The 21,849-nt window shown below is 53.0% G+C and overlaps 1 protein-coding gene and 1 pseudogene across 4 annotated transcripts in view; one reads left to right on the forward strand and one right to left on the reverse strand.

Annotated features, from left to right (window-relative positions):
* SLC45A4 (solute carrier family 45 member 4) overlaps positions 1–21,849 on the forward strand; it is a 79,107-nt gene that overhangs the window by 19,404 nt on the left and 37,854 nt on the right. For all 4 annotated transcript variants that reach the window (XM_067712782.1, XM_067712779.1, XM_067712780.1 and 1 more), the window contains exon 2: positions 20,723–21,367. In XM_067712782.1, coding sequence (XP_067568883.1) covers positions 21,124–21,367 — 244 coding nt within the window. In that variant the 5' untranslated portion in view covers positions 20,723–21,123. The remainder of the gene's footprint in view (positions 1–20,722; positions 21,368–21,849) is intronic.
* LOC137210706 (small ribosomal subunit protein eS1 pseudogene) lies at positions 6,623–12,768 on the reverse strand (annotated as a pseudogene).

Below are 21,849 nucleotides of genomic sequence, written 5' to 3' on the forward strand. Positions count from 1 at the left end.
GATTCTTCTTGTCGAGACAGGTGAGCATGCATATCGGGCTGTTGCGAGTTCACAGAGCCCTCCTCCAGCTCCGTTCAGGACAGACGGCCAGGTTTCAGAACTTTGAGGAGGCCCCGGTATGGGGGCACCTGGGAGGCCAGGAGGGGCTGGTGTCTCTGTCGCTGTCGTCCGGCACCCCGGCCTCCTGGCCCCGTTTCTCCTTTGAGGGTGGGGGAAGGGCTGCACCATGTCAGGCTCCTCCAAGCCGCCACCGTCTCTGACCTGGAGCCCGACGATTGTGGCTTCTTGTCCTGCTTCCAGAGGAGCTTCGTGGCCGTCCTCACATTTGCTCCAGGCCCCTTGAAGCCCCACGGCCCACCTGGGTGAACTCCGAGCTCTTGCCCTCCCAGCCCTGCGCGCCCCCGGTCTGCCTTGGGGCTCTGGACAGCACGCCTGACCCCCTCCCAGGCCTGCCCGCTGGGCTGTGCCGTCCACACGTGGGTGTCCCCATGGAGGGGAAGGGCGGGTCACGGTGGAGGGAGCGAACCCACCTGCTCTTGCTGGAAGCCCCGTGCCCGGTGGCTGCTGGGGGGCAGGCAGCGCGGACACAGGATACCGCGTGGTCTAGGCCAGGGCGCCTCCCCTCAAGGCACCTGAAAGTGGGGGTGGGAGGGTCAGAGGGAAACCCTCACCTAGACGTCCAGTTGCCCGCCCTGCTTTCCGCTCTCCCACTCTCCAGCACCTGTTTACACACCTCCTTGCTGGTCATCCTAGTGGTAGGGCAGGTACTGTGCAGGAGGCAGGGTTGTGGGTCAGCGGCTCGGGACCTTCCTTGACAGAGAGAGGCTGCACTTGGTTCTGCTAACTGAGTAGGACCCTCAACCTAAATTGTTTTACTAATAAATATTTATCTTTCCTAGTGACCATTCTGGGTAAAAATCCTCAGAAAACTGACGGCATCGTCATTATTAGATTACTTTTTAATTCTTCTGGGCCATTCAAACCAAACTTAAATTCTCAGTTAGCCGGTTCCCGGTTGTTTTGGTGGTTTGTGTTCTTTAGGACTAAGTACCTGAACAGCGCATCCTCTGCAATGGAGCCGAACAAAGGGTTCCATTCGCCAGGGAGTTTTCAGCACAGTCTTCTCCGAATGTGATCAGAGGTGCCCGTCCTCCTTCACAGCCCTGAAGCAGCAGCATTATTCCGCATCACTGCATTATTCTGCATGACGCATCGTGGCATTATTGCATCCCCTAAACTGTGTGTTGGTGTGGCCGCCACCTCCAGGTGTGGGATCTGCAGGCAGAATGTCTGAGTCACAGCTGTTACCAGCGGCTTGGCATCCACATCTCTGCACCGTTTCCTGCCGTCGAGTTCAGAAGCTCAGCTCGTTTCCGGAGCGTTTTGAGCTAACTCGTGGGATGCTGAGACTCTTGAGGCTGCCCTGCTCTGTCTCGGAGGGAGCATGGCATCTGAGGAGCCAGGATGTGGGGGTCCAGGTCTGTGGGACCCCGGCTGAGTCTTCTGTCCCACCCCTTTTGCAGCCACTCCCTGAGCCACCTGCTTCGGGGGAGCCTTTCGCGTCCCCTGGTGATGCCTTCGTCCCCTGTGCTGTGGCCGCCGTTGTGAGTTTGCATCCAGTTCCTGCTGAGTTTTAAGCTCACAGGGCCCCCGGGGGAAGTCAGGGTCAGTAACTTCTGGAGCCAGTCGTGGGAATTGGCCGCAGAGCTGTGCCGCGCGCCCACCCGACTTGGCCACGGGGGTGCTGACCGACAGGGATCCCTGGGCGTCGTGTTAGCCCGCCCTCCCCTGGCTGCTTGCATATGGCCACCCAGGCGACCTACCTGTCTGTCAAGAAATTAAGTTTAAATCACAGTTAAGCTGGAACGCTCCTTGTTCACTTTCACCCCAACGGTCATCTTAAAATCTCTCCTTTTAATTAACTCCATTTTCCCTGCCAGGGTGGTTTGCAGACAGAGTACCTGTCAGGGGCCCAGGAAGGGAAGCAGGGGCGCGGGGCCCGGGGCCCAGGGCACGGTGGCTTTTGCTCCCGTCCGGTTACTGCTGTTCCTTCTTTTTTTCTTTGTAAACCTGCTTCTTTGGCAGCTTTCACTTCTCATGTAGGCTAGTCCCAAGCTAATATTTATCCTGCGAAGTATCTTAAAAATGCTGGAGGGCGAGTTATTTTCTGAGAGCTTTATCAATCTTTGAAAGAGAGTCATTGTTACATTGATAAACTGAGGCACTGCCTACAATGGCCAGATTGTGTTTGAACTTGCAACCTTTAACGCAACAGTTAGTTTTTGTTAACAGATGGAATAGTGTTGGCTCTTCTTGTAAAGAGGTCTTTATCCTTGTGTTTTTTGTTTGTTACTGGCGTGCACTGGGAGAGGGGAGACCTGGCACAGGGGAGCTGGTTTTGTAATACATTCGGGTGTTACTCATTTTATGATTGGCAGGCTTTTTAGGAATGTGGACTTTCGTACTCGGAGCCCTCACTTTTTATGAATTGTCCCTTTAAAAGTGGAGGTGCCTCCTTCCAATGGGAATACTGGCCTCGCCATGCAGTCTTCAAAGACCTGACAGCACGCAGGGAAGGAAGAGTGATATAAATAACAAGAATGTGCAGTAGGCGGTATTATTTGTGAGTGGTCACCAGGTTTCAGGTCTAAAGGAAAGCACACTGAGAGTGAACTTAAATAAAGAGCTTTCCTGAGGGTGTTATTTGTCAGTAAAAGGAACCACTTCTGGGTCTTCTCCAGAGCCCGTTTCCCCTACCTGGCAGCCCCGCTCGACTCTGGACTGGGTGGACTGGAGGCGGGGTGCTTCCTGGGGACAGGACGGTGCCAGGGGGCCCATATCCACGCCCCCGCCCGGTGGTCCAGGAGCGAGTGTTGGGTGCAGGCTCAAGCGAGCAGAGGTGAGTCCGGAAGTGGGTCCTGCAGCTTGGGCACAGGGACAGACGTGGGGACTCGAGCGTGGCTGGTGGGGGGGGGTGGGTGGATAAAGTCTGGAGACGGAGGTCCGGAAGGGAGTTTAAAACGTAGTTACTGGGGGCTGGGAGCCCGGTGAGGGCGCGGGGCCGGGCCGGTGTGGGCAGAGGGGACTCAGGTGGGCTGCCCTGGGGACCAGAGGTGCCGCCCGTGGTGCCCTGCCCTGCGGAGGCCTCAGTCAGCACCGAGCACTTCCTCCTGGTCAGGCGACTCGCTGTTCCTCTTTTGTCTCTTGTCATTCTGTCTGCCTCTGTCCCTCCCTCCTGACTCACCCCCTGAGCTGCACACGGAGCTGCCGTGGCCTGAGGGGGGTCGGGAGGCAGTGTGTGTCCTGGGTCTTCCTGCTGCCTCCCCGCGGTCACACGGGTTCATCCCTGCCCATGCCCCGGCGTCCCTGTGGGTTCAGCATCCACGTTTAAACCACTGATGGCTGGCCGAATCGTTTGGGGGATGCATGGAGCTTCTACAGGGGAAAATGTGATTTCTTGCTCACATAACTCTCCAGCTCACCTTCTAGGTGTCTCTCAAGCACTATACGTCTCCTGAACTTTTCCTTCTCCCCCAGTGGAAACTCTGTACCTCTTAAATCAACCAATCTACCTATCTATCTATCTATTTATTTACCTATGGAGGGATTCCAGCTTTTCATTTTTCCCCTTTTACACAAAACAAAGTAGAAGAGATAAAGTAGGATTAAAACTGCAAAAGTAGTTAATTGGTAGAACACATATACACAGAAGAAATCCGGATAGGAAGACAAGCTTATTTACAATGAGGAAGCACGTGCCTTGCGTTTATGTTTAATACATCTGGAAAGTCATCGTAAGCAGTAAGGTCCTGTGGTTAGTGCTGTGTGTTCTTAAATTTAACTCCTGTTTCTAGAGGTTGAAACACAGGTTCTGGTATGAGGATGCTCTGCTGGGCTGGCCTGAGGGAGGGGGGTGTGTGTGTGGGAGTCCAGGGTGCAGCGTAACTGATTCGTGGATGGGAAGTGAGTGCTGTGTTTAAAAAGCGGTGACTGAAGAGCATTAGCTTTCGTTCTCAGTAGAGGTAAGATCTACTCTGTTTTGGCCCCTCTCGTCTCACAGGCACATGCAGTGACTGCAGTACATGTTCAGGTCGTGCTGTCACGTGGCCTTTGCATAGCTAGATACAGTGTGTGTATGTACTTGAGGAGTCCGTTGTGCCCAGGGAGGCTCGATTTTTACTATTTCCCCAGGTTTTAAATACTCCTGTGCTTCCCTCTCATAAACTTTTCTTTTTTTTTTGCGGTACGCGGGCCTCTCACTGCTGTGGCCTCTCCCATTGCGGAGCACAGGCTCCGGACGGACGCAGGCTCAGCGGCCATGGCTCACGGGCCTAGCCGCTCCGCGGAATGTGGGATCTTCCCAGACCGGGGCACGAACCCGCGTCCCCTGCATCAGCAGGCGGACTCTCCACCACTGCGCCACCAGGGAAGCCCCCGTCATGAACTTGTGTCCAGCTTAGTGGGAAGGTATCACTCTTCGGGCACTATCGGTGGTCATTCTTTGTATTTATGGTCTTACCTGTGGCTTCCTGACCATATTTGCATCCCAGTCACCACTGGATTGTGCCAGCATCAGGCACCCAGGTCGGGGGGAGCCTGGTGGAGCTTGCTCGTCCCCCGGAACGGTAGAAGGAAGCACTTGTAGCCACATTTGGCAGCCCCTGTGTCGATTTGCACTGTGTGGTGTGGGGTATCGTTTTGCAGAAGGCAGCATATGTACTTCTGGCCCTGATTGTGTTAGGTGTGCTTGGAACCATCTAGCCCTTGCACCGGTGCTGGCGCTCACCTGGATGGCAGGTGCCTGGGAATTCTGGGCCTCCTTTCGGGCTCAGACTCTATTTCCCGCTGCTGTGTTCTTTTCTGTTTTTTTAAAAATAAATTTATTTATTCATTTGTTTATTCTTGGCTGCATTGGGTCTTCTTTGCTGTGCGCGGGCTTTCTCTAGTTGCGGCGAGTGGGGGCTACTCTTTGTTGTGGTGCGTGGGCTTCTCATTGCGGTGGCTTCTCTTGTTGTGGAGCACGGGCTCTAGGCATGCGGTCTTCAGTAGTTGGAGCACGCGGGCTCAGGAGTTGTGGCACACAGGCTCAGGAGTTGTGGTGCGAGGGCTCTAGAGTGCAGGCTCAGTCCTGTGGTGCGCGGGCTTGGTTGTTCCACAGCATGTGGGATCTTCCTGGACCAGGGCTCGAACCCGTATCCCCTGCATTGGCAGGCGGGTTACTAACCACGGTGCCACCGGGGAAGCCCCCACTGCTGTGTGTTGGCTGTGTTCTCAGCTCCGGCAGGAGGCAGCCCCTAGATGGAGGGCAGTGCTTAGTCCTGGGGTGTCAGCACCCATGGTTAATGAATGAGAAAGAAAAGGGGCTTGTTGGTGTTTGCAGCCTTGGGCCTGGGGAGTCTGGTGCCCTCTGGGCTGCAGGCAGGGGAAGATGCTTTGTAACCCCTGGACAAGAAGTAGAGCTCCTCAATCCAAAGTGGACCTGTTTCAGACCTTGCTGCAGGGCTTTTCTGTCTTGCCAGCCACTCTTGGCCTGGAGAGAAAAGAGTTGACCCTGACTCCTTGCTGGTAGTCGAGGCTGACCATGAGTACCCCTGAGTGCAGTGCATTGTGGGCGAATCTGTGATGAACAAAGTAGGCGGTGGTGCAGCTAGGGGCGGGTGTCTGACGTCGGTCCAGTGGGGAGAAGGCTAAATAAAGCAGAGATAAATCTGAGCTCCAAGAGGGGCTATAGGTGTTAGCGAATGAAAAGCCCCGTGGTTGAGATTGGAAGCTGGAGTAGCCACCGAGTGAAGGGTCTGGCCAGGGACACAGGAGGGGGGAATAGCCTCCATGTACCAGAATGTTTGGGAGGGATCTGCTGTGTTCCTGGGTGCGGTTATAGAACAATCTTGAGTCACTTTATTGCTGGTGTCAGATTGGGGAAAGCTTCTGAGATGCTTCTTGGTGATCAGTTTCGAGTCCGTACCAGCTTTCCGTGGACCTGCCAGCAGCTCAGTGAGTCCACAGGTGGCTTTTCAAACCTGCCACCCCTGCCCCTCCTCTCCCATCCAACCCTCTCAGGCTGCGTGGCGTTGCAAACCTCTCTCTGCACTGTCTAGGCCATCTGAGATTCATCTTCGTTGTAGAACACTCCTGAATATCATTCCACATATCAAGGTCTTATGTGATGTTTGGATGGGGCAACCGGAAAAATCTGTTACCTTTTTTTAAATTAAAAAATAATTTGGGGTTCTACAGAAGCAATAAGTGTAGATAGATAGAGAGATAAAATGATGAATCACTCAGAATACCTCTGCATCCATGCCTTAAAAAAAAAAACTTAACGGGACCATAATGTGTACTTGACTTATAACCTGCTTCTTCCCCCCCCCCGCCCCCCACAAGTAAGGTCTTTTATTTGTCACCATTGAAAGTCTGTTTTTTTTTTTTTTTTTTTTTGCGGTACGCTGGCCTCTCTCCCATTGCGGAGCACAGGGTCCAGACGCGCAGGCTCGGCGGCCATGGCTCACGGGCCCAGCTGCTCCGCGGCACGTGGGGTCTTCCCAGACCCGGGCACGAACCCGTGTCTACCGCATCGTCAGGCGGACTCTCAACCACTGCACCACCAGGGAAGCCCAAAAGTCTGATTTTTAAACAGATTCTTGGACTGGTGGCTCATATCCAACAGCTCGTTCAACTTTAGCACCTGTCTCATCCCCAGTAGCTTTTCCAGAACTACTACCTTCACCATGTGGCCCCATGAGTTTTCCCAATTCAAACTTGGGCTTCTTTAGAGTTTTACTTTCCTAACAAAGACTTGATGGAGTGGATAAATAGATTGGCAGGCCTTTTCTATGTCTTTTTCAATGCTGTCTGGAATCCGTTTATCGACCACCTCTTTCAAGTCATTTGTCTGCACCTCTCGGGTCACGATTTCCATCATCATCTTGCGGATCTGGTGGACCTGCTGGTGCCGGGCATAAGAGGTCTTCTGAATCTGATTGTTGCTTTTTTTAGTAAAACCCACACAGAATAGACGAAGCAAATAACCATCGGTAGTCTTGACATCAACATGAGGTTCAATCATGGTCCGCCATTTTTTGACCGTGGAGCACGTTTTGTTACGGGTAAGATAGTAAGATCCATGCCCTGGGAATTAGTCAGGGAGTTTTTGCCCTGAACATCCTCAGTAATAAGCTTGGTTTTCTAAATGCAACTTCATCATTCTGCAGATCAGCAAGGCTCACTGCAAGCACACGACCCTTGAGGCCATCAGATGTGATTTTGGTTCCGTGAGTTCTCGTGACTCGTGTTTTCCCAGTATTTCTTATATTGAACATAGCTGGTGCTTTCACATCACACTAATCTTTCTCAGAAAATGGGCCAGCCGCTGTCTTCTCGGCTCCCTCTTGACCGCCTTTTGTGAGGCGCTTGTTCTTTCTGACTGCCGTGGTGCTTGCTGCTCCGAGAGCCAAAAGGGCTATAATCTGCTTTTTTCTACCTAATTTTCAGCACGTTTCCATGTCAACAGGTAATCCCACAATGTGGATTTTGTGTCAGGATCTGCCTTACTTTATGTGACCAGGTCTTTTTTGGACACTTGCAGGTTTCTCGGTGGTGTAATCAGCATCCCTGTACAGGGCTTTGCTTTCCAGAGAGTTCCAAAGAGCAGAATTGCAGGATCAAAGGGCGTTTACATCTTAAGGCTTTTTATGCATACTGAAAGCACTGCAGTTTTTTTTTTAAAGAAGACCTTGGGAGTAGGAGTTTATTAATTAATTAATTTATTTTTGACTGTGTTGGGTCTTCGTTTCTGTGCGAGGGCTTTCTCTAGTTGTGGCGAACGGGGGCCACTCTTCATCGCGGTGCGCGGGCCTCTCACTGTCGCGGCCTCTCTTGTTGCGGAGCACAGGCTCCAGACGCGCAGGCTCAGTAGTTGTGGCTCACGGGCCTAGTTGCTCCACGGCATGTGGGATCCTCCCGGACCGGGGCACGAACCCGTGTCCCCTGCATCGGCAGGCGGACTCTCAACCACTGCACCACCAGGGAAGCCCCAGAAGTCATTTTTGATGGAGCCAGGACTGTCATGATTAATTGCACAGGTGATAGTACTGCTTACTTTGAGCACTTCAGCTTCCGGGGTCCCAGGAAAGCACTGGTTCTGAATAGCTGACCTTTCCAGGCAGCAGGGGGATTCAGGTACCAAACTGGGTTTCTTCCTCACAGAACATCGGGGGCCTCGCAGGTGAGGGGGTTACCCCTCTCTGTAGAGGGGAGGACCGATTCCGTGAGCTTGCAGTCTGATTGGCACCATTCGGGAAGCTCCCTCCTGCCCCCTCGCCCTTCGTGGCAGCTGTCCTGTGCGCTCCAGCCGGTTCCCTGAGCTGGGCCGAGGAAGCCACTGCCTTGGCTTCCCCTGTCCCCTGCCTGCAGTGGGCCTGAGGCCCAGCACAGGGGCTCCCCGATGGGGAATGTCCTTGGACCGCGCCTCCCTCTGGGTAAAACCGACTGTAGGTAACCATGAGTTGGTGGGAGGGTTTTTGAAGGGTGTAGAGACTTCACAAGGTCTGCAGTGTGGCTTTAGACCACGTTCTTGGTAGCTCAGCAGTGCCAGTCTGTCCTGTAAATGGTGCAGGCATGGCTCATCCCCTCTGTGTGGAGTCCTGACCTTCAGCCACATTCAGGTGTGCAAGGGTCGGGGCGGTGACTGCAGAATGCTGGGTGGTGGTGGTGGTGGTGGTGTTGTTTTAATTTATTTTATTTTTATTTATCTTTGGCTGCAGTGGGTCTTTGTTGCTGTGCACAGGCTTCCTCTAGTTGCGACGAGGTGGGGCTATTCTTCATTGCGGTGTGCGGGCTTCTCATTGCAGTGGCTTCTCGTTGCGGAGCATGGGCTCTAGGCGCATGGACTTCAGTAATTGTGGCACGCGGTCTCAGTAGTTGTGGCTCGCGGGCTCTAGAGCTCAGGCTCGGTAGTTGTGGCGCATGGGCTTAGTTGCTCTGCGGCATGTGGGATCTTCCCGGACCAGGGCTCGAACCCGTGTCCCCTGCATTGGCAGGCGGATTCTTAACCACTGCACCACCAGGGAAGCCCCTGTTGTTTGTTTTTATGGTCTCAGAGAGTAAGAATGAATTTAACCCCAAACTAAAGCTGTGTATGTTCCCTTCATTCACCAAAATGTTACCTTTCAAAAAAAAAACTAGTTTTGATTTGAACATTCCTCAAATATATTTCGTACTTCCTCTTTTGAAAAACATTGACATTTTGTGTTTACCTGACACATGGACCGTAATTCACATAATCCCATATTGTTAGACAGTTGAGTTGTCTCCAGTTCTCCTCTTGTAGCACCGCGTCCTTTTTTGCCTTAGGTACACGGAGAGTCTGGAAACTGCTTTGATTTGATATCCCGCGTAAGTACCATCAGAAGGGTTCATTACATCTCGGCAGTCTTTAGCGGTATCCCTTAATTCTACCCGTCTTTGAGGTCTATTCTTTTTCCTTTTCGTTTTGGCCGTGCCGTGAGGCTTGTGGGATCTTAGTTCCCCGAGCAGGGATTGAACCCGGGCCCACGGCCGTGAAAGTGCTGAGTCCTAACCACTGGACTGCCAGGGAATTCCTTGTTTTTGATTATATGTATGTAACGTGAGGAATCTTTCTTTTCATTTTTTAAAAGTACCATTTGGTTGTCAGGAGTAGGCAGCTTGCCTGTCTCTTCCATATCGTGGATGACAGAACCTGCGTTTATTGGTACCTGGCCCTGCGCCTTAGATGAAGTAATGCGAAGTCTGGCATTTTAGGTGGACCCTGGAGCTCAGTTTTCCTAGGCTAGCTGGGCTTCCAGGAAACGCCCCGTTGAAAAGCATGCTGCTGTTTCCATGGTAGCCAAAGCTTCACTCTGACCCCAGCAGCTTAAACTAGCAAATTGATGCTAGAAGCATTCAGAAGAAGGGGAAGAAAAAAAACCTCTGGCAGCTTTTTAATTAGAAAACAAAAACCCTCCTACTCACCTGATTGTGCAAATGAAGGAAAACCATGTAAAGGTCAGAGGTGAAAAGTTAGGTGAGCGGGTCTTTCTGTGTTTTCCTAAGAAGGTAACTGTTGCAGAGAATGTTTCCTTTGGGGACAAAGCAGTGTGTCCTTGTTTCAGTGCAATTTCCTCCCACATGAGCTTTCTGGGTGTCGGATGCTAGGCCTCGCTTTCCTTCGCGTGCCGGGAACAGTTTGCTTTAGTGGAAGGTGAGGACGGATGTTCTGTTCGGGAGCGTGCTGGAGTTCCGTCCTCATGCCGTGCCCTCTCGATTTTAGGAAGCAGGATAGATAGTATGTGCTTTGATAGGGTCCAATATTAAACGTGTCTTCTGTCATGTAAGCTGTCACTAGAGTTTGCCGAGTTTGCTTCCACGTGCTTTTCTGCTTATTTTAACCTGACACTGCTTTTAGATGGTCCGGAGCGGCAGCCGCCCTGTCCCCGGGGCAGAAGGGCAGGGGCAGCACGGAGTCCTGTATGGTGCTCTCTGTGCTGGCGGGGGGCGGGCAGGGGGCTCCCACACACCTGGCATCGGAGCTGACCGGGGCTCCCCCGAGGTCCTCCGGTGGAGGAGAGCCGAGCCTTCCTTGCTCCTTCTGGACTGGAGTCAGGAAGGGGGGCGCTGGCTCCCTGGTGCTTGTCATGAGCTCCACGCCACTCACCCCCTCGTCCTGCTGTAGGTTCCTTTCCTAAGAGATGATGCAGTCCTCCATGTCTGGGCAGGACTGCAACCGTGCGGGACCTGCAGCTGTGCCCTGTCCCTGGAGGTCCTAGGAATTCTTGGTAGGAGTTCGTGGCTCTGTTGGCAATTCTGATGTTCCCTTTTTGGATGAAAAGGGGGCTTCTGGAGTTGGGTGTGCTGTCAGAGAAAACCCAAGGCCCTGGGAGTGGAGAGAGCCAAGCTGCCTGGCGTCCTTTCCATCAGCGCCCTGCCCTTGGCCGGTTGCTTCGCAACTGGAGGGTCATTGTTCTCAGGGGCCTCTTGGTACCCTTCCAGGAGGGCTCTGCCCCTGGTGCGCTTCACCGCTGTGGGTGCGCAGCTGGCCCAGTTCACCCAGCGTGCTGGGCGCACACGGATGGGCTCGGGCGTGCCTGCCAGACCCTCTGCAGGGAGCACCGTGGGCCGAGGCTCTTCCCCTCTGGTTTAGATGTGACCTCACTTGTCCTTTAGGTCCATCTGAGCCCCTGCCTCCCATCCTGCTCTCTGGGGTCACAGATGTTGGCCGGGGTGGGGGAATCAGAGGTGGTCCTCCTGCCGTGCTGGGGACCAGGAAGCCCAGGGCTGGCGGAAGCCCTTTTGATGCCTACAGATTACCTCTGAGGAGGCAGGGCCAGCGCTGGCCTCCCAGCTGCTCGGGCACGAGTCTGCTTAGACGTGTTAGATGTGTTGGCTCCACACAGGGCACCGGGAACCCCGACAGGCAGGACGGCGAGGGTTTGGGGTGCGCCACATGTAAACCCCAACAGTGAGAGCCACTGCTCTTGCCTCATTGAAGACAGTGATTCCTGAAGAATCCCACATAGGCGGGACATTGTGAGATGCTGTGATCTGTCTGGGGTGGGGTGGGGGTGACTTTAACAAGTAGTTCTGAAGTGGAGTGTGTATTTTGAAAGTTTACTTAAATCGCAGGGTGCCAGTTTAGAGGCGCATAAAGAACGATCTCTACTATTCATTGGCATTGACACGTTGGCTTCTGCTTCCTATTCAAAAGAGCAATGGATTTTCCTCGAGCTCTGCGATTATCCTGCTCTCGTCTCTAAAGGGGGAGGGATTTCTAAAAGTTGGTTTTTCTTTTTTGAACGGAGTAATCATGCTTAGCCTGGTCCTCTGCCTTCTGTGCTTGCGAATTCATTATTATAAAGCCATCCGGGTGCCTGTGCCCACCCAGAGTGACCCAAGCTGCTCCTCGGTTGGCCCGTGGATGGGCGGCCCAGGCGCACTTACCTCCTGCAGGGAGCGCCTTCTCCCTTCCCCGGGGTGCCAGGGTGGGAGAAAGGTTGGGATGCTGGTGTTGGGTGCCCCCCGGGTCTGATGGCTCCTGAAGGCAAAGAGAGGGCCCAGGCCACCTCCAAGGGTGCCGCGCAGCCAGGACCTTGACAGCCGGGACTGTCTGTCCTGCAGACACACAAGAGGGGCTGAGTCCACGGCTCTGAGAGCTCACAGTGGGTGTGGCGTGTGCCGAGAGCCGCCTTGCAGGGTGCCCTCTGGTTGAAGAGACCGGGCACTGTCTGGGGAGGGATCAGGGTGCAGGGCTGGGCTGTGTAGTCAACAGAAGAGAAGCCCAGGAGAAGCGAGCTGGATGCCTGCAGTGCCCAGGCCTCGGCTGTCTCTGCTCATTGCGGGCTACTCATCCCTTGGGAGGCACTTTAATTAGACTGACTTGTTACGGTGTAGCAGTAGTTTCATCCCCTGGCGCCCTGGGGCCCCTTTCCAGATTTCTTTCCATTCAGTCTCTTAATACTCCGAATATTTGACAGACACACATATGCACGCACAAGAACACACACAGTCACATCCCTCCTCGTCCCCCCCACCCCGACTTCACAGCAGACAGATGGAAAGGAGCACAAGTCAAAAGGGGCGTCAGGTCTGGCGGGCGTCACGTTCGGTTTCTGAAGTGTCCTTGACTAGGTCTCGTGACACAGAACGCTCAAAGGCTGGGTTATGAAGAGGTAAGTCGTAGATCAGCTTTTGGTCATTTCTATCTAGAGGGGCAGTGCGCTGGCCGGCCGGGACCCTCGAGAGCCAAGGGGGCATGGCCGCCGGTGTGCCTGCAGCCAGTGGCTCACACTTGGAGCGAGTTGGCCTACGGGCTCTTGGGCCCTTCCGCAGAGTTCTGTCTCGGTGGGCCCAGGTGGAACCCAGGGATCCACTTGTTTCAGACAGATTCAGTGTCTCAGTCCATTTGGCTACCGTAACAGAGTACCGTAGGCGGGGGAGGTCTGTCTTGGGGGGGCCTGCTTCCTGGTTCATAGATGTCTCTGGGGTCTCATAAGAGCACTGATCTCATTCACGGGGCTCTGCCCTCATAACCCGGTCACCTCCTGGAGGCCCCGCCTCCTAAGCCATCACCTTGGAGGGTAGGGTTTCAACGTGCGTATCTGAGGGGGACACAGACGTTCAGGCCAGAGCACACACTAATCCACATGGATGTTGGGCTGTGTGTTAAACATGTCTAGTTAAAGTCTATGTTAATTTTATAATTCTTTAGCCCAAATACGCTAGACTAGAGGCACATTTGAGTGAGTGATCACAGGAAAGTGACACACATAATACCTGAGGCAGGTCAATTCGCAACTGGATAGTTTCAGGTGTGAGAAAGGGTCCCCAAGTCATGGCACGACCACCTCTTCATGCCTTTCTGGTCAGATGTTTTTGACTGTGTCTTCTGTTTTTCTAATGTAAGGACACAACATTTAAAAAAAATAAACTTTATTTTTTAGAACAGTTTTAGGTCCACAGCAAAATTTAGCATAAAGCACAGAGTTCCTCCTGTAAACCCCCATCCTCAGACACACACAGCCTCCCCCATTACCAGCTTCCCCCGCCAGCGTGGTGTGTTTGGTAAATGGTCGATCCTCCATCCACACGTCCTAATCCTCGAGAGCCCAGAGCTGACGTTGAGGTCGCTCTTGGTGGTACGTTCCTGGGTTTGGGCGCACGTGCAGTGCCGTGTATCTGCCATCAGATAGTGGTGGTTTCACTGCCCTAAACATCTGTGCTCATTCTTTCCACCCTCATGCCACACACACGGCGGGTGGCAACCACTGGTCCTTTTACTGTTTCCGTAGTTTTGCCTTTTCCAGAATGTCATGTAGTCGGAATCCTCTAGCGTGTGGCTTTCTCAGGTTGGCTTCTGTCACTTAGTAATGTGCGTTTAAGGCTTCTCCATGGCTTTTCATGGTTTGATGGCTCATTTCTTTTTAGTGCTGGATACTGTTTCATTGATGTATTTATTGATTCACCTACTGCAGGACATCTTGGTTGTTTCCAAGTTTTGGGCATTATGAATAAAGCTGCTGTAAACATCCATGTGCAGGTTTTTGTGTGGACCTAAGTTTTCAGCTCCTTTGGGCAAATACCAAGGAGCACGATGGCTGGATCGCATGGTAAGAGTGTGTTTAGTTTTGGAAGAAGCTACCAAACTGTCTTCCAAAGTGGCTGCACCATGTTGCGTTCCCACCAGCAGTGAACGAGGGTTCCTGTTGCTCCACAGACTCGCCAGCGTTCGGTGGTGTCAGCGCTCTGGACTTTGGCCATTCTAATAGGCGTAGAGTGGTATCTCATTGTTTTAATTTGCATTTCCCTGATGTCAGATGATATGCAGCATCTTTTCAGGTGCTTATCTGCCATCTCCGTGTCCCCTTTGGTGAGGTGTCTGTTCAGGTCTTTGGCCCATCCTTTTTTGTTTGTTTAAAATGTAAATTTATTTATTTATTTATTTTTGGCTGCGTTGTTGCTGCGTGTGGGCTTTCTCTAGTTGCAGCGAGCGGGGGCTTCTCATCATGGTGGCTTCTCGTTGAGGAGCACAGGCTCTAGGCATGCGGGTTTCAGTAGTTGTAGCACGTGGGCTCAGTAGTTGTGGTGGCTCATGCGCTCTAGAGCGCAGGCTCAGTAGTTGTGGCACACGGGCTTAGTTGTCCCGCGGCATGTGGGATCTTAGTTCCCTGACCGGGGATCGAACCCACGTCCCCTGCCTTGGTAGGCAGATTCTTAACCACCGGACCACCAGGGAAGTCCCGAGAGGAAATAACTTTATAAACAAATTTACCAGAATGTTTTTTCTTTCTTATCAAGGGTACTTTGACCTTGCTTGATTTGATGTTATACCTTTTTAACTCTTGGTCCAAAAGCTGGTCTTCTGTGTGGTATGCAGGTGTCGTTGGTCCGGTTTCCCCGGCTTCTGTGTCGACCTAGATTAGTGTTGTGTGCTGCAGAAAGTTAGGAAAGTCAGATGGGCTCAGCTGAGGCTAATAGTTGGCGATGTCTTATGAAGATACTAGCAGTTGTAGTGGATTTTCCGAGGGTAGAGATGCCTGGTTTAAATGGTGCGTGCACAAAGCCACCAGGCACCGCGCAGCCTGCGCCGCCTGTCTCCCGTGCCTGGAAGGCTGCACGCACGCCTGCACGTGCGGGCCCGTGAAGGGAACAAACGTGCGTTAACCCCCCTTCGTCCATTTTCCAGCACGTGTGGGTCACTGACCTTCATTACCGCATTCACACAGAGTATTGTGATTGTCATGTAGCCTCTTCACTGTAACTGAAGCTGGGATTGCCTGTCAAAAATTAGTCTGGGGGCTCCCCTGGTGGCGCAGTGGTTGAGAGTCCGCCGCTGATGCAGGGGACACGCGTTCGTGCCCTGGTCCGGGAGGATCCCACATGCCACGGAGCGGCTGGGCCCGTGAGCCATGGCCGCTGAGCCTGCGCGTCCGGAGCCTGTGCTCCGCAGTGGGAGAGGCCACAGCAGTGAGAGGCCCACGTACCGCAAAAAAAAAAAAAAAAAAAAAAAATTATTCTGCAGTTAACTTTCTGATGAGGTGACACAGCAAATGGTAGGAAGTCACGTGCTTTGGCACGAGTTACCCTTAAATTAGAAACAGGACAGTAGGGGAAGTTGTTGATTGGAACAGTTGTAGTTTCACTTGTCTCAGTGCACCTGCGAATCATAACCAGATCGTTTTCAGTGACAGCCCGGCAGGCCCTGCGGCAGGCTCCAGGGTGAAACCTGTCTTCGGAGGTCGTCTGGTTTCTTTGAAGAGCAGACGCCGGAACAGGTCACAACGCAAACTTCTCCACACTTTTCGGCAGCTCAAGAGGAGGCCCTTAGGAACACGCAGCTGCCAGTGCTTTCGGGAAGCAGCAGCTAGTCCTCCTTGCATTGCTTCAGGCTGTTGTCATTTCGCTTGGGCATGTGTTTTTACATTAGGTGCTTCAGAAGAGAGCATTTTCATGGCTTTAGGTATTATATAGTTAACAACACCAGCCTTTGTATGAAATAGCTTCCTTAAAGAAAACAGTTTGCCTGCTGTAAGATTGCTTCACGGCACCATGTCATGAGCAGCGAATCTGGTTTTGTGTGTCCCTTCGGTCCCCTGGGCGTGGTGACACCCTGAGCGCAGGCGTCCTTACTCCACTCACGCCTTCCTTTTCTTCTTCTCAAAGCTGCCCTCCTTCCCTTTTCTGGCAGAGCAGAGCACTGATGTCCTCAGTGGGGCCATCTGTCTTGGGGCCCTCAAGACAGAGTAAGGGTGGGAAGCTATAAAGGGAAGGCTTTCAGAGCCCAGGAAAGGTGCCTGCATGCCCCCTGGGTCCCTGTCCCACGCCCCGAGCAGGTGCTGTGCTTAGTTCAGACTGGGCCGGGGGTGGGGGTGGGGGGCGAGTCCAATTCTCCATTCAGGTAAGCGGGGGACTAGATGCATGTTGGTAATGGTTAGATTTGCTGTTAATTTGGTTATAGTCTCCCTTTCCTCCATTTTCACTTAGTTAAAGAACTAGGTTATCAAATTAAAGTATAAAAATCGCTAGCATTCACTTGATGGGAAGGGACTCACATGGACTTTCCAGGGCATTGGAAATGTTCTGTGTCTCCACATAAACTAGTCAAAACTGATTGAATGGTACCTTTTCACCGAGTATAAATTATACCTGAGGAAATGAACAAGCACTCCTCCCCTTCACGTATGCAAACCAACCAGTTGGAAAATACAAAGGAAGAGAGAATCCCGTCTACAGTGGCCACAAAAAAGATAAAATAATTAGGAAGAAACTTAACAAGAAATGTGCAAAACTGTAGAAGGAATCTTTTGACATCCTCCTGAAAGGCACTGGGGTGGACTTAGATACGTGGAGAGACTGCCCTAAGGATGGCAGTTCTCCCTCGGCTAGTTTATAAAATCAGTGGGATCTCACTGAAAATACCAACAGCCCCCCTCCGCCCCCCGAGCTAGTCAAGCTCTTAAAGGTCACACACTCATGAAGCTCTTGCAAATAAAAAGGCAGGAGTGAAAAGGAGAGCTCTGGGAAGAGAAGCTACAGAGGGAAGTGGCTCCCCAGACCTCAGGACCTGCTGGCGGCTCTGTCCTTGCATAGTGCCTTGCTGGGTGCGGGCAGACGGGCTCGCGGGACGGAGAGAACCGGGGATGAACCGAGACATATAGACCCAGTGCAGACGGAGTCAGTGTGAGATGATAAGGGAGAAATCTCCAAGTGCTGGGAGTGGACTTGTAAATAAATCATGTCGAGACAACCTCACGGCCATTGGGAAAATGGGACACAGCGAGGGTGGAGGGCCCTCCTGCCCTGCAGGCTGAGTTCTTCCCTCTGCCCCCCTCCCCCGCCAGAAACAGCGTCAGGGCAGGATCTGGATGCTGGACGAGCCCCCCAACAGGTCACAGCCCTGCCCCAGCCCTGGGCAGGCTCCCCTTTTGAGAAGACGGTGCTCGTGGCCGGGGTTAAAGTGGGACCCATGGGTATGTCTGGAAGTGCACAGTCCCTGGGCCACCAGACTGGCCAGCAGGACACCGAGTGTGAAGCAGACTCCGCTGACAGGTTAAGCAGCTGTGCCCGCCCCTGGCTGTGAGGGAGACGGTCACCCTACCCTGGAGAAGTCCTGCGAGTGGAGGCGTCCAGCCAGGGGCTCCCTCCCTCTCCCTCACGTTCTTTCCAGAGGCCACTGTTGGACCATTCTTAGAAATTTAGTGGGAACCCCAAACAGGAGGGACTCGGGTGTGGTGACTTGCTTTGCATTGTAGAGGGGACACGCTTGCACTGACCTGGTGGTCTGTTGGCGTGCGGCTTTCCTAAGGACGCAGGGCCCTTTGCTCCCCAAGGGTTCGGTCTCTACCTCCTTGGCTTTCCCAGTAAGTTCAAGACCTCTTGCTTAGCCATCTTTAGCCGATTCCGCAGGCCCTTCAGCACGTGCAGCCGTAGGCCTGGGGTTGGAACCCAGAGCCTGAACATGATGGAGGCCAGGCAGCTGGCTGTGCTTCCTCTGCAGCCCCTCGCTGGCTCTTACCCACCTTCTCTTTGCAAATAAATACCAGGAAATGCCACCACCTGTGGCCTAGGTGATCGACGGGGAGGGAACAGGTTGCACCTCTTCCTGCTTATAAACCTGACCCTAGACGCCACCCCTCCTCGGGGAGCCAGTGCCTTGAGCTCACCTGCGCTTCCTGTTCTGCTTTGAGCAGAGGCTGTTTTAGGAAAACAAAGGGAAGTGAGTTCACTTCAACTCAAAGTGAAGTTGAGTTTGCAGCTTCTGGGCTAGCTGATTGATTCAGAGTGTGATAAGGTTTCAGCGTTTTTAGGAGAGCCTTTTTCCTGTCTAATAATAACCTTAGGGAACAACCATGCTCTGCAGGATGCTGTGGAGGCATCCTGGCTGCTGCAGGGCGCTGAGCCCATCCCTGACCTCCACTCTGAGCCTCAGTAGCAACCCCTCCCCCTAGTCGTGACGACCAAAAACATCTCCAGGCATCATCCAGGGCGGGGTCCCCAAGGGTGCCGGTTGGCCCCGGGTGAGACCCACGGCCTTAAAATAATTCGAGTGCGCCGTTACACAGCTTTATTGCCTACTTTTTAGCCGTTGCTGAAACGACTCCTAGCGGAGTTTGCTGTATTTCGGGCCTGAGTCTCAGGATAGATACACAGTGGTACAAGGGGTGATGGGACAGAACTGAAGGGTTTGATGATTATAATTGAGTCCTTAGCATTTCTGAGAAAACCAGTCACAGTCGTTCGGCTGGTCAGTCAGTGTTCAAGACACGTCTGGATGTTCTGTCTTCACATGAAAATGACCCCTTACCTAGTGGAAAAAGGCATTTAAAATCACTGACCCTGTTCTGGTGTAAGAGTGACACGTTGACTCAAGGGAAGGTCTCGAGATTTTTGTCTCAGGATGGGAATCACTCGAAGGGCAGGGGTGGGATAAGAACCGTAGGGTGTTGGAAGGTGTTCATGCTGGGTGTTTTGTTTTCATACTGATTTGTTTACATTGTATATGTGAGAGAGTTTCACGGTAATGTTTTGTAAAAAGATTGTAGCAGGGTGCCAGTTTGGAAATAATTTTTTTCCCCTCAAATAAATTCATTCATTCATTCATGCATTTATTTATTTATTTTTGGCTGTTTTAGGTCTTTGTTGCTGCACACTGGCTTTTCTCTAGTTGCGGTGAGCGGGGGCTACTCTTCATTGCGGTGCGTGGGCTTCTCATTGTTGTGGCTTCTCTTGTTGCAGAGCACGGGCTCTAGGCACACGGGCTTAAGTAGTTGTGGCACATGGGCTCAGTAGTTGTGCCTCACGGGCTCTAGAGCGCAGGCTCAGTGGTTGTGGTGCACGGGCTTAGTTGCTCCGCGGCACGTGGGATCTTCCCGGGCCAGGGCTCGAACCCGTGTCCCCTGCATCGGCAGGTGGATTCTTAACCACTGCGCCACCGGGGAAGCCCGGAAATGCTGGTTTTAATCCAGATACTGATTATACAGTAGAGAGGACATTTATAAACGTGATAGAAATCTCAGGTGTGAAGGCTGCAGTTTGGAGTTGTCATTAAACTTGAGGCCTAAGAAGCAAATTTGTAGGTAGGATCACTTGGACCTGTGATTCCCTGGGAAGTTTGGGCTGAAGGAAAGAGAGCATGAGGAGACCCCAGCGTGGTGGAGTAGTGAAGCTGGGGTTCCGGAGCCCCAGGGTAGCAGCTCAGCGGTGCCAGCAGTCGGGCTGGGAACCCGCCATCACTTCCAGGGCTCCCTGAGGAGGGCACTCGGCGAAGGCCACCCCTTGATTTCTGGTCCTTTCTGGGGAGAAGGGGAGAAGGAGTTAAGATCATCTTGGGTTAAGTGAATATTAACCAGAAGTATTTTTATTTAAAACGATGGTTGAAAATTTTCAGTAAGCCCTCAGCTACTGACCTACCTTAACGTAACATCACATTTTCTGTGATTTCACCTCGGGTTGAACGGAAGCCGTGTCGGAAGGCCGTGTGCAGAAGAGCAAGGGTGTTACTGCATCCGTGCTCTGGCCTTGCACAGGGCAGACGGTTGCTTTCCTAAAACCTTTCTAAGGGGACGTTTCTAGTTAGGTTCTCGGCAATCCACACTTGGTAGTGGTGTGTTCATCCAGGTAGAGACAGCGTCACAAAGCTGGGTCATAGGTACCGGGATGGTGGAAACAGGATTGAGGGACGGGTTCCAGGGCCCCGTGGAATGTCCTGTGCGGGTGGGGGTCCGCAGGCCCCTCAACGTGGTGTTCAGTGTTCGGCACGCGTTGCGTGTATGTTTTTTCCCGGAGAGGCACTCTTTCATTTCATTAGCAAAGGGCTTCATAACAAACAGGTCAAGGACCACGGCTGTAGACGGCCCACAAAAGGAATCCAGCGCCTCAGGGTGGACTCTGAGCCTCCCATGTGCCCCTTCCCTGGGCGGGGTCCCCGCACCCAGCGGGCTGTCACTGCCAAGGAGCTCTCTTTCTGTCTCCCTTTCTCCCTTTGTTATCCCATCTCTATCCTCCCCCCACGATTGATTCCATGCAGGAAAATGTTGTTCTTCTAAAAACTGGGTTTTGTTTTCTCCGCAGATGACCTAGGGTAAGGACCAGTGAACGCAGGCCCATGGTCTCCGAGAGGCTGAGGACCAGCCCCTCGAGCAGGGCGCCCGGATCCCGGGGTGGGAGGCCCTGAGGCCCCGTCTGACCGGGCAGGGCTTTTCCTCTCTTGCAGATCAACCAGTCCCTCGATGGGGAGCGACGGCGGCCTACCTCTGTGTGTCACCTGCCCACCTCTCTGTAGCAAGGAAAGGAGCTTCAGCACTTCTTCAGTAATGATGATGAAACTGGTATTAACTGAATGGCATTTATGGATTTTTAACTCTAATTCACAGTAAACCCCAAGCCATATGTTGAATCCAACCAAAAATCGTTCTATTCTGCTGCGTGTCTCATCCGATTGTGAGAAGTTTCGAGATACCTGTTTGTACAAAGAGGAATATAAGTATTATTACTTGCTGGAGGAACACACTGAAGCAGAAAGAGAAGACGTCTTAATTTATCCTTAAAGATATATGATAGAATTATTTATATAGGTAGAGTAAATATATATATATATATATATTTTTGGTGGTAATGAAAATGGCCCCGCAGAATGCCGACTCGGAATCTCTGCGAGTTCAGGAGTTGCCGGTGCCCCTGCCGGACCTGCAGAAGCCGGGGAGCGCGGAGGCGGAGACGCACGACGAGACCGTCAGCGAGGGGTCCATAGACCGCATCCCCGTGCGCCTGTGGGTGATGCACGGGGCTGTGATGTTTGGCAGGGAGTTCTGTTACGCCATGGAGACGGCGCTGGTCACGCCGATCCTGCTGCAGATCGGTAAGTGCCGCCTGGGCTTCCACGGGGTCCTGGCCCCGGGCCTTACACGCCCGTGAGTGTCGGCACGCACACGGAGCACCGCACGCTGGCTGACGGCTGTCCCCGGCCTCCTCTCCCTTCAGCCTCCTCTGATGGGCTTTCCCCGTGTCCCCTGGCGGGGGTGGGGTGGGGTGGGGGGGAGGTCCTCGGATGCTCTCGTGGAGTCAGAGGTCCCAGCCAGCTGGTGGCTGGGCGTTCGGGCGTGTGTGGCGTTCCCAAGCTCTGGCCCAGCGCGTGCCCACCTCCCCCGAGGTGCCTCCAGACGCGGCCACCAGCTGGGTAAGCCCTTGAACCCCGCTGCCCCTCACTCGTTCGTAAAGTGAGGTCAGTCGCAGACCAGCCCGGGTTGTTGGGCAGGAGACATGCCCGCGCTCAGAATAGGGCCTGGCTGAAGAAGACACCAAAGAATGCTGTGTGTGTTTGTTTTGTTTTACTTTCCTCAT

The sequence above is a fragment of the Pseudorca crassidens genome, chromosome 17 (genome assembly GCF_039906515.1).
Source record: "Pseudorca crassidens isolate mPseCra1 chromosome 17, mPseCra1.hap1, whole genome shotgun sequence".
NCBI lineage: Eukaryota > Metazoa > Chordata > Mammalia > Artiodactyla > Delphinidae > Pseudorca > Pseudorca crassidens.